Source organism: Gekko japonicus, unplaced genomic scaffold, assembly GCF_001447785.1.
Source record: "Gekko japonicus isolate JY-2015 unplaced genomic scaffold, Gekko_japonicus_V1.1 scaffold1137, whole genome shotgun sequence".
Classification (NCBI taxonomy): domain Eukaryota; kingdom Metazoa; phylum Chordata; class Lepidosauria; order Squamata; family Gekkonidae; genus Gekko; species Gekko japonicus.
The window spans coordinates 96,969-109,237 of NW_015175393.1; the positions used below are offsets into that span (position 1 = coordinate 96,969).

The window sequence follows — 12,269 nt, forward strand, 5'->3', positions numbered from 1 at the left end:
TCACTGCCTTTGGATTAATTCTGGTTGTCACCAAGCTCACAGAGGGGTAAAAAATGAGAAAGGGGTTAATGTATTTATGTGTCTTTCTGCTTACTTTGTGTACCATAACAGATGTGGGAACAGGAGCAGCTTTCTCACTGGTTTCTAAAGAGGACGGAAAATGTTAATACTAGTAACTATTGCTATTGTTCCGTTTCTCCCCCCCCCCCAGTACAGACATTGTTATGTATCCCTTGAATCATGATTTTTAATGCTAATGGTTGTTTTTCTGAAGCACTGTTAATTATCTACAATCAAAATATTTCTTGGCAGGGCTTTTTGGGTAGAAAAAGTCCAGCAGGAACTCATTAGCATAATAGGCCACACCCAGCAGCAGAAGCTCATTAGCGTATTAGGCCACACCCCCTAACTGCGCCGCTCATTGGCCTATTAGGCCGTATTCCCATGTTACCAGAAGTGTGGTCATCCAGCCACACCCACCTTTTGCTTCTTATTCTGTTTACCTTGTTTGTTGTCAAAACCCAGGGCCTTTTTTTGTAGCAGGAACTCCTTTGCATGTTAGGCCACACACCCCTAATGTAGCCAGTCCTAATGAGTTCCTGCTGTTGGGTGTGGCCTATTATGCTAATGAGTTCCTGCTGGGCGTGGCCAACTTGGGAGCCAGCCGGAACTCCGTTCCTGTGCGTTCCGCCCCCAAAATAGCCCTGTTTCTTGGGGGAAAGATGTTTCTTGAGGGAAAAGATGTTTCTTGCTGACGGGAAGTTGGAGGCTCTGCTTTCTGTATCTGAAGTTGTAAGCTGCTGCTCATAGCTAGAGATGCAGAATGGCAGGGTGCCTACAGATGTTCATTTGGATGCACATCGGCCAATGCCTTCCCGTTCTCAGATGAAGTGGCCTATTCCTCTCTGTTTGTCGATCTGTATTAGAATGGGATCATTGTGCATTTTTGGCATGTGTTACTATTTACACCTACTGGGATTGACTGTCTCTAGATCAGAATCAATACCTTTAAAAATAGTGAATGTGGTTCTAGACAAGGTTGTCCCCAACCTTTTTGTGCCTGCGGACACCTTTGGGAGTCTGACGCACTGCAGTGGACGCAGCCACAAAATGGCTGTTGCAGGAGGCAGAGCCAGCCACAAAATGGCCGCCAAAGCTTCCCTTCAGTCACACAGTGGAGAGAAGACTGTGCTGTGGAGGCAGCCCCTGCCAAATTAATGTCTTTTTTAAAAAATGTGCACAGGCAGTCAGTTCTCCAAAGAAGCCTGTCTGAGCAGAAGCTTAAACCGTCCGTGCCCATTTTCTAAAAGCACGTGGCTGGCGCCAGGAAAGTTCTTGGTGGGCTCCCATCGGTGGGCTCCCGTGGGCACCACATTGGGAGCCTCTTTTCTAGACAGTAAAACAGTAAAAAGATGCCGATCGTCAGTTAGTTTTGAATAATTCTGCCGATGCGATCTGGCTTCAAGTCAGAGTCCAATTAGACCCTGATTTAATTCCTCTCCTCCCCGCCCCCCATGCTTAGTGACTGGTACTATGTGAAGAAAGTAACAAGGTCTGAAGAGTGGTGGCGATCACGCACTCTTTCACACAATAAATGTTCATGCCTTACCATTATGTGAAACCAGGGGGTTTTTTGTAGAAAAAGTCCAGCAGGAACTCATTAGCATAATAGGCCACACCCAGCAGCAGGAACTCATTAGCATATTAGGCCACACCCCTGATTGCACCATTTGTTAGAATATTAGGCCGCACCCCCATGTTACCAGAAGTGTGGTCATCCAGCCACGCCCACCTTTTGCTTCTTATTCTGTTTACCTTGTTTGTTGTCAAAACCCAGGGCCTTTTTTTGTAGCAGGAACTCCTTTGCATGTTAGGCCACACACCCCTAATGTAGACAATCCTAATGAGTTTCTGCTGTTGGGTGTGGCCTATTATGCTAATGAGTTCCTGCTGGGCGTGGCCAACTCGGGAGCCAGCCGGAACTCCGTTCCTGTGCGTTCCTGCCCAAAAATAGCCCTGTGTGAAACCAGTAGTGCTTTTAGAAGGATGCTGATTGGTTATACAACTCCAGTGACTTCTCTGAAATTGTACTCGGTATGCACAGTGCCCTTGATCTCTCTTACTGTGTCGCTTTGTGCGAGAATGAGAACCTGCATCCTCAAGGGTGCCGAACAGCAACGATGCTGCTATATCTTTAACACAGCCTGCCAAAAGCTGATAACCGGCGAGCTTTTTCAGACTGCTGATGTGCTGATGTGTTCCTTTGTGTTCCCTGTTATTGATACTGGTTTCTTCTCTTTTCCCCCCCTTCTTTATACAATCCTTTTTGCATTAATTCCTCATACTAATGTTGCCCTGTTGTGCACATCCCAACTCTCCATAATGACGGATCCCAAACACTCAATGCTCTTTGTTGGGTTTTGATCCTATGACTCACAGTGAATCTCCATTGGCGTAAGTAGACTTATATTTCCCACTCCATAGAATGAAAGAAGTGCATAGGATAAGCCTATCTTATAAATATATACGGTTCACTTCTTTCAGGTTTTAGAGGCATTTTAGCACGTAACAGCACTGCACTAACAGTGTGATTCTAAGCCGTTTACACCCTTCAATGGATTTAGAAGGGCGTAACTCTGTTTAGGATCGCAGTGTAAATGACCCAGCGCGTTTTGAAGCGTAACTTCAAAAAAAACATTTCACTGCTGATTATGTGGAATTTTAATCACCTAGTGGATATTTACTAGGTCAACCTGTGTCTGCGCATGTCCACTTTCCCACCATGCCAAGTCTCTAGCTAGCCTAGTAAATATTCAGACTGGGTCGATATTTTGTTCAAAATTCCTTAACTGCATTTATTCAAACAGTTGGTTTAGCGACTCTTTTCCCATGACAGAATGATGTAAAAAGAGAAAGACCTCATTTGCTCCAGGAAAGTCTAGATGCATTAAAGGTGAAATTACACCACTTCAAAAGGCGTTGAAAAGTGGATAATCATTTGGGAAATAATCAGTGACTTATCTTTCTGCATGGAGCAATTTGAGTACACTGTTTCTTCCCAAAGCCATGCCCATGGAAATGTCTCAGTAGCAAACTATTATTTTTTAAAAATGCCTTTCGCATATAATCAGACAGTTCCTACATGTTTAGCATTTTGACTTTGAGACAGGAGTGCTGAGCTGTGTGCTGTGAAGTGCTCTCTAAATGTGCTCTGTTTAAAGCCACCTTCTCTCTGCACAGCTTTTCCCCATCTGTTGAGCTTCCTAATTTCTTACTTCTCAAAATATTTGTTTCGCACAATAGAATTCATTCTGTGCTCTATATGTAACGTGTTTCGGATAGATCTCTGTAATCTCATTGACAAGATTATATTGGTTTGCTTGGGCAAAGTGGTTTTTCATATGTGAAATACTGACTTTGCCGAAATACTGGTTTTTACCCTGTATACGCTACATTTTTCTGGTTCCTATCTGCTACATTTTTAAAAATGGAGACAGCCAAGTTTACTTGCAGGTGTTAAATTTCAGAGATTAGTCCTCAGTACAGGATTTCTCTCCATATATATTTTTTTTAATTTGGTTCAGTTCTGTATTAGTTGGTGAGAATTAAATTGTATTGGTTGGTGAGAATGAAATTGCATACCGGCTATTATGTAAATGGGGAAGAGATAGCTTCGTAGCTATAGCTCATGTTGTTTCTTATTTTCTTACTTATTTACTTCATGTATAGTCTGTCTTTTTTACCATGGCACAAGGTGAATTACAGAATTAGCAAATGATTAATTAAAATAGCATAATACATACAACAAGCGATGCAATAAAACTGGATTACGGAAGTAGAAAACAATGCAATAAAAACGATAATACATTAAGTAAATATGCAATTAAATATGTCTTTATTTTATTTATTTATTTATTTATTATTCACATTTTTATCCCGCCCTCCCCGAAGGCTCAGGGCGGCTTACAGGGCATATTGCCAGATAAAACCATAAAACAATACAAAATATTAAATTACAGCCCTATTTAAAACAGATTTTGATGCCTAGCAAATTATACAATCTGTACAAATTCTAAAATTTCTAAAAGCAAGATGACTATCCCTGACCATCCCGTTCTCGCCCATAATGCAGCAACTAGATGTGCATGCCCCATCTTGATGTCCATATATGGGGGATAGATGGTAGCTAGTGCGATGGTGGTGCACTAGTGCACTAATGATGGACTGCTGGCGCTCTTCATTGTTTTTTCTGTTTAACCCACTGCAGTAAGATATCAAAGATCAAGTTAGCGGGAAGTGTTCTTTTTAAATACCTGCTGTGAACATTTCATTTCAATCAAATCAAAGTTTTTGTCATTTCTGTTGCATTTCCGCCCCAGTCTAATTCAACCATCCCCATAGGACTGTACTTCGCAAATGCACACGACAGTTTTAAATTTTTGAATGATTAACGTGAATTCACTAGAAAGGCCAAGAAGGTTTACCCAGACTTTTAATATAATTAATAAGAGCCATCATTGTCATGACGTGTCAGGAAAACAGTTATACAATTAGCATTTAATACAAGTCATCGACCTTTGCTGATGTTCTAACTTGAGAGACGAAATTCTGAATACCTTACTCAGATTTAATTCTGCCTTTTTGTCGTGAGGTCAGGAAAGATTTTTTTTTAAAAAAGTACTTCTTCATACGACATGATCATTGTGTTGTTAGTATCAGGTCATAGCCAGATGAACCCTAGTCTGATCCAGCAAAGCCACTGAGAATTCCATTGGTGGTAAACAGGAATCTTGGACTAAACGGATTCTTCTTCCAACAAGTTTGAATGCTGATTTTTTTTTTACTCCAATCTTTGTTGCTTTTTATGTGTGTTGGATTTTTTTTTAATTATGTAGATTGTAGAGTTCTTGAGTATGCTAAGTTGAGCTGCCCACCTCAGACTGGAATGTGCCCAATCAAATTTCTGGGGTGCATGCACACTTCGAGAGAAGTCAGTCCATATGCATTATAGTAACAGAATGAATTTATAAGTAGCAGCCAATTTATTACCTGTGATTTGTATATATGTGACACAGGCAAGTCGATTTCTTGGGAATGGGACTGGCCAATTGCTGTTTCTATGCATGACACAGCGGTGTCATTACAGGCAAATACGGCAGCCATAAATATGGAGACTTTTTTGTTTAGTCACATCAATATATTTTTAAAATTGATAAAATTATAGAATGGAAACCAACAGATACGTGATTTCAGAGTTCCAACATATAATCCAAATATACCAATAGATCGACCACAAAATGGTCACGGAAAATGCCTGATAACACGTAGGTATTTTGAAGTCTTTGTCTAGTGGAATCTGTACAGGCTGTTCAGCTTCCTCTATTTTAACAGCTTAGATTTTTGTCCAGAGGCACCAAGATTTTTTTGGATAAGAACTTTTGAAAGTCAAGGATCCCTCTGTGAGATATGCCAATCGTGTCGGTTTCTCAGGTACTACTGGACTCGAATCTAGGTGTTTTAACTGCAGACCAACACAGCTACCCTCTGGAACTCTTTTTTTTTTAATAGGCTCTTTTCTGTTTATCATTTTAATCTGGAAATCCTTCATGATATAAGAGGAAAGCCATTCGAGTTAGAAAACCTAACAGCAATCGCCAGCAATCTGTGTATATGACCTTCATGTTGTTACTGTTGGGTTTATTTTTCCATTCCCATCATTTTGCAGCTGCGATTCTTAGTGTCAGCCACAACAGCGTGTACAGCTTCTGACACGTTAAACAATAAAGGGGAAAGGTGCACCTCAGTCTATGGAAAGTGTAGCTTGTTTAAGTGCACCAGGAATTGTAGAAAATATGTCATTGGGTCTGAAAGTGTCAGGGCCAGTCTACACAGACCGAAAAATTACATGTTATGGCATTCCCAAGACTAACTCATGGTGATAGCAGTATCCACGGGCCCTGTGTTCATGCCCTGATGGGTCACAGGCTGGCCAAGTAACCGCTCAGGCACTGGGACCATGAGTGATCCCATACAGCTCTTGTTATTCTTTATAAACTGCATATACGAATGTCTTTCCCTGATCCTTTGGATCATTGCCAGCCATTTGGGTCAAGGCAAGCACACTGCAGTGGTGTTTTTTCAGCCTATCCTGTGGATAGACTCACTTGATTAACAGAATACAGAGCATCCCATGTAGGTCATCCATACCTAGAATGTGGAAATTGAACCAATTTAAAATGGCGTCTCTCTTTCAGTCTGTTTGTACCAGAAGAGCAGTGTATCACCAGACTGATGGGAAAGAAATGGGGGCGGGGTGGGGGGGGAGATCCGTACACAAATGGCAGGAAGGTGCTGGGGAAGGGCGGGTCAAATCCGCACGAGCCGTTTTACAGTGCGCCTCTTTCTACATTACAGTAGCCTCCCAGTTAAAGATCCTCATGTAGACAGTGCGTCTCCAGTATATCAGGCTGTACTTAAAACTCAGCACAAATCTGAAGACGAGCTTGATGATTGGAGTCGCCGTTCTTCCCAACTCCAGTCCAGGTCCTTCCGAATCCTGGCTCAGATGACAGGAACCGAGTACAGTAAGTCAGGCTGGGAAGCCCCAGTTCACACGTCTTTAACTTTGTTTCCTTCCCCACCTTTGCGTACCTGATGTTAGTAGATAGCCTCTCCTGCATTGTGCAGGGGGTTGGACTAGATGACCCTGGAGATCCCTTCCAACTCTGTGATTCTCCATGGTAGGTCGATCTCGTGGGAGCTTTAGAAAAGTCAAAGGTTGGCTGTATCGCAAGAGAAATCCTTTAACTGGATCTGTGCATCGGATCTTCAGTTGGAACTGCGGATCTGGTGGCAAGCTATAATAATTAAAGACAGTCCTGAAGCAGATTCTTTTATTAATATTTAAATTAATATAGTTTCTTACATGCACAAGAAAACCGGTGTAACTTCCAAAGAAGTCAAGTGATGGAGTTTCAGGCAAAAATGTGCATTCTGGTATAACAACACCGTTCTGTAAAATCCTCTCATGCCAGCCATAATTCCAGTTTTGGGTTTTTTTAGAGAGAGATGGATGATTAGATTACTAACAGCACAATACTAAACAGAGTCAGTGGGCTTACAGGTTTCAGATTGCACACTTAATAAGCTAACAGCAACAGCAAGAATTGTGAAGCAGAATGTCAACAGAAAAATTCAATTGACAAGTTAAAAGAATTTAGAATGCTCCAGCTACATCAAAACTAATTTAAAGTGCTTTTGGAAAGTAAGCGATAATAGAAATATTTTCTGTATTTCAATTCCGTATCATTCAAGTCATTGAGCCATTGACTAACCACAGGAGCAAGTTAGGATGTTCAGCCAGCCAATTCTTTGTGAAGCAATCTGCCATAAAACTTCAGTGCAATGACGTCGCACGGAAGTGACACCATCATGCCGGGCACATCGCGCAGCGCTCTAGCGTTTTGGCCAAAGCTCTGGTAACCATAGAGTTTTGACCAAAATGCTAGAGCATCACCATGTGACGTGCCTGGCATGATGACGTCGCTTCCGCATGATGCCATCACACCAACAACGTCGCTCGCAGTTACGTTGCCCCCCCCACTCTCAGAAGGCTCCCTCCTACCCCCTGCCAGCCGGGTAAGTAGACCTGGCAACCTTATTGTTACTACTTGTACACTTAACATACAGTTTATTTAATTATTTACTAATGATTAGATATATACCTGCACCATCATCTGCCAGACTTAGGACATACCAAGCAACCCCCCCCCCATTGTTAACGTGTGAACTCCACCCAGTCTTCTTGTATTTTTTTTGTCCTCTAATGGAGTCAATTTCTCACCTGCAGTGCAAGATCCAGACGAAGACGCCCTGAGGAGATCAAGGTAGGCACCTAGCAGCAAGCACTATGGCCTTCTCTTTCCAGATAACAAATACTTAGTGCTCTAAAACTAGCATTAATTTGAACAGTTCAAAATAAATTAGATTTTTGTTCTAATATGTTTACTCAAATCACTAAATAGAAAGCGCGGTTGGCTTAACAACTGGCAAGAAGCTCTAGGCTGATACACTGAGAAAGCAGCATCGTTCCTAATGGGCATACCCAGTCCTGTGACGTCTTTGCACAATGATTTCCCATTTGTTTCTGGTGGGACAACTTTGTGTGACAGACCTGTGGGACCAGCTTGCATGTGATTGCCCTACGTCTTATAGCTAGATAGAAATGAATAAGATGGCGTGGTTCAGTGTTGAGATTTTGATGAGCAATTTATTTGGATGGTTCTGTGATTGGCATTTGTTTCAATGGAGATGCACAGATGATAACGGTAAAGGAGTTGTTCCCAATGATATGAATAATAAAAAAAAACCCCTCACTTCATTTTGCTGATTACTATGTTGGGCCAAAAAAACAAAACAAAACCCAAACCCAGCAACAACCCAGCCAAAGTTTTATTTGGATTTGTTTCTTCTTATAACAATGCAGTATAAGCACACAGGACTGCTTTTGCTACTAGAGTAAAGTGTTTGTCTGCTTTTGATATTCAGGGCCTCAAATAGTCTTCTGCTGCAAGGCTATCGTGGTTGGCTAGTTTGAGTGGGCTCCTGACTTCGTGCTGTTACTTCATTTTAATGCTGGCTAGAAAAACCTGGACCTCAATCTCCCATCTCATTTAAACAGCTTGGTTTCCCTGAGTGTATTCTTACGAGCAAGGCCTTGGGTTTATGATCTGTCTGATACTTCTGTCGTGCCAGTGTTCCGGCTGTCTGCTGCGCTATTGACACCTCATCCCTGCGACTCTTCTATGTATATTCCTATTTCCTAGCCATTCCCCAACTTGTAATTTAAAAAATATACTTGCAGGTAAATATGGCTGCCATCCACTTCCCATTGCAAGCGACATGTTTATGCAACTTGGTTCCGATTATCTAGTTGAGCTTCAACTGTATTTCTGTACCGAATTGCTACCTAATTTCAGCAGAACCCTTAGAGACTGAAGATTTACAAGGCGTTTTCATTTAGGAATTCATGTGCATTCTACGTACACGTTGGGGAATTTCACATTACCCAGTTTCACCCGGTTTCAAGCCAGCAATCATCCGTTTTGAAGTGAACCGGTACAGGGCTGCCATTTCACACAGGGCTTGCCCCTACCGGAAATGAGCCGGATCAGAAGCGGTTTGGCATTTCAGACTTGCACCGCTTTGTTTTCCCGCCATTTTCCTCCCGCGCGGGTGATCGATTTTTTTAAAGAAATGTTCGATTTATAGCGCTATAGCAGTATAACAAAACACTCCATGCATTCCAATGGGATTGATATAATGCTATTCCGTTATACCGTTATAGCGCTATAGCGCTATAAATCGAACGTTCAAAAAAAAAACCAGCCGGAGATCGCCCGCACGGGCGAAAAAAGGTGGGAAAAAAGCGTATCGGAACCGGGAGAGGGCACTGGATACCACTTGGAAGTGGATGACAGGTAAAACGCTTCAGTCCCGGTTCCTAAACGGGACTGAAGCGTTTGTGTATGAAATGGCAAATAGATTCTGGAAGGGAACCGGTTCTCAAATGGGTTCTGTCTGAAATGAACTGGTTCCCTTCCGGAATCTATCACCTGTCTGAAATTCCCCGTTGTCACATATGACAGTCACACATGTGGAGGGTTTACTCTCTGTACCCTGTACTCTGTACTCTGTATCTGCACTCTGAAGTTGTAGATAACTCACATCCTTTAGATGTTTCTGCTGAATTATATTCCAGTTGTATTTAGCTATATCTAGCCCAGATCTAAAAGCTGGTTCACAGAAGATAGGACGAGTCTAAACCAGGTGGCAGCACATTCAACCTACGCTATCTTAGGCATTCAGGCTCCTGTTGCTGTTTTTTCGTGGAGAACCCAATGATCATAGCTGATCGGTTATTTTTACATACAATACATTGGATCCCGTCTACATTCCATGCATGGAAGTTCAGCTTCCCTCCCTACTCCCTCCTGCTGCCGTCTGAAATGCCCTCTCAAATGCTGCTCAGAGGGAACCCTCGGGGAATAGGATGAGGGGGGATCAACGGCTGCCTTGGTAGGGGGAATTGGCAGAAAGCACCCTTTCCCTTGTGCTTGGGGATCTTTTCCCAGAGGATCTAGCCCTGTATAATGGGCTTCTTTAACTGGTCACTGAGCCCTGCTATTTTTTCAGCTTTCCTCACCCAAGTCTGCAGACGTATTCATTCATAATTTAAACATGTTGGGTGGTAAAGGCAGAGTCTTGTGTCAGACTCTTCTAAAATATACTATCAAGAATATGGATTCTTTAAATTATATATGGCCGCCTTAGCCAGTGGCAAGGAAAGCAGTGGTTCTTCCCATTTTTCACTGTAGTTTCAGACTGAGGAACTATTCCAATGGCCATTTTTGAGGACAGTCTCCAAAAATATTTTTTTCCTTTATCGTTCATGTAGCAAAATGGTCTTGGAAAAACTTGGAAAACACTGTTAGTTACTATGTGATCATGAAATATGTATTGACTCCTGATGTGGTAAGCTGCAGTAGACCTAGGGTTGCCAACCCCCCCGGTTTGCCAGGGGTCCCCCGGTTTTTTGGGGGGTCTACCCGCTGCCGGCCAGATGGCCGGCGGGGGAAGCCCCACCTCCAACACCCACAGCCACCCATCTCTCTCCCTTTAAGTGTCTGCAACCCGTGTTTCCTCCCAAGCGCAAACTCTGCAAGCTTGCAGGGAAATGCCAGCTTCGTTCTTAAAAGGGAAACACAGCTGCTCTTAAAGGGGAAAGGCCGGCTGCCGGCTACTTTAAGTGCAGGGAACTGCCGTTTCTGGAGATCCGGTGCACGGGTGGGTGGGGAAGGCGGCAGACATCCCCAACATGACGTCATCATGTTGGGGATTCCCCACCCCCTCCAAGAACACCCCCAAAGTCCCCCGCTGGAGGTGGAAGATGAACTTGGCAACCCTAAGTAGACCCCCCCCAAAATAGTGCAAGGTTAATATCTCCTTAAAGAGGCTCTTCAAAATTGACCTTGGCATAAGCTAAACTATTGCAACATTTGACATACAAGTCATCAGAATTTCCATGCAGAAGAGGATTTGCTTGCTAGTGCAATACTGGGGTTTTTTTGGTGTCCCGTCTCCTCTGTGTTAAAACTTTGTGCTGTGTGGGAAATCGTAATGGCTGGATAAGGCTGTATTCAGCTCCCTATTTTCTTGTACTCTTCTATTTTTCAACACTTTTGGAGTTTTAGAGTACAAGTCCCTCTCAGACACACACACACACACACACATTACACTTTAATTCCCATCATTCTCAACAATTGATCACAATCAGGGCTGCCATTTTCCCACATGGTGATAAAGCAAAAACTAGGGATGGCGGTAGGGAGAATACAAAACAGAGAAAAATACTGAGTTTATAGGATGAAAATATCTCCTACAAAATGATTTCAAATATAGATGTCAGATTGTTGTATCAATTATAATAAAATCAGTTGTAATTCTCCAAATGAATAATAGTCTTATTCATATATGTTGAATCCAGTATTCTCATTTAAGCAGTACTAGGAATAATAAACAAATCCAATTCCTAGAGAAGTACACTAATAATACCAGAATTATAACTTGACAATATTAACAAAATATATAAGATCAAGAATAAGAATGTATAAATATAGTCTAGACAAGTCTTTCCCATTTCTGTCAATAATCTTCTTCAAGTCTTGAGATTATTGGCCAAAGGAGGTGGGTCTATAATAGAAGGGTGCGTTTACAAACAATTTTTACAATGTATTAAGCGTGTTTACTCAAAACAACTACAACTTACCAACACCTACATAAATTAGTATTGTAACCAAGCATGTACATCTACATTAAAAGTTTTCATATACAGAAGGTCTGAAATAAATGTAAAATTAAAGATTAATAGAAGAGGTGCTTACCCCTAATATTTGAAGATTTTATTGGAATCACCATTCAGAAGAAAACAATGGCAAAAGCCTGTCCTGAGTCATCACAATGGCTAAAGTTTCTTAATTGCGTAGAAGAAAGCACCAAATTTAAATGGATACAGACACTAATTAATATGAATTTAAAGAGGCAGACACCATATGTAGTTACAAAAATGATGGAAGATCTAAAGTTTAGTTTAATGCCAATGGAGCATAAGTTTGGAATCTATGAATCCAGTAAGCCTCACGCTGGAGTAAAATCTTAGAAATATCTCATTGGTTAAATGGATGGGGGTCTATGTTGGAAAATGACCACAA

The 12,269-nt window shown here is 41.9% G+C and overlaps 1 protein-coding gene across 1 annotated transcript in view; it reads left to right on the forward strand.

The window, feature by feature from the left end:
* Positions 1-12,269, forward strand: part of LDB3 (LIM domain binding 3) — a gene marked incomplete at its 5' end in the record, with an annotated part of 167,514 nt that overhangs the window by 71,095 nt on the left and 84,150 nt on the right. Inside the window, 3 exons of the mRNA XM_015425655.1 lie at positions 2,440-2,454; positions 6,415-6,584; positions 7,850-7,886. Coding sequence (XP_015281141.1) covers positions 2,440-2,454; positions 6,415-6,584; positions 7,850-7,886 — 222 coding nt within the window. The remainder of the gene's footprint in view (positions 1-2,439; positions 2,455-6,414; positions 6,585-7,849; positions 7,887-12,269) is intronic.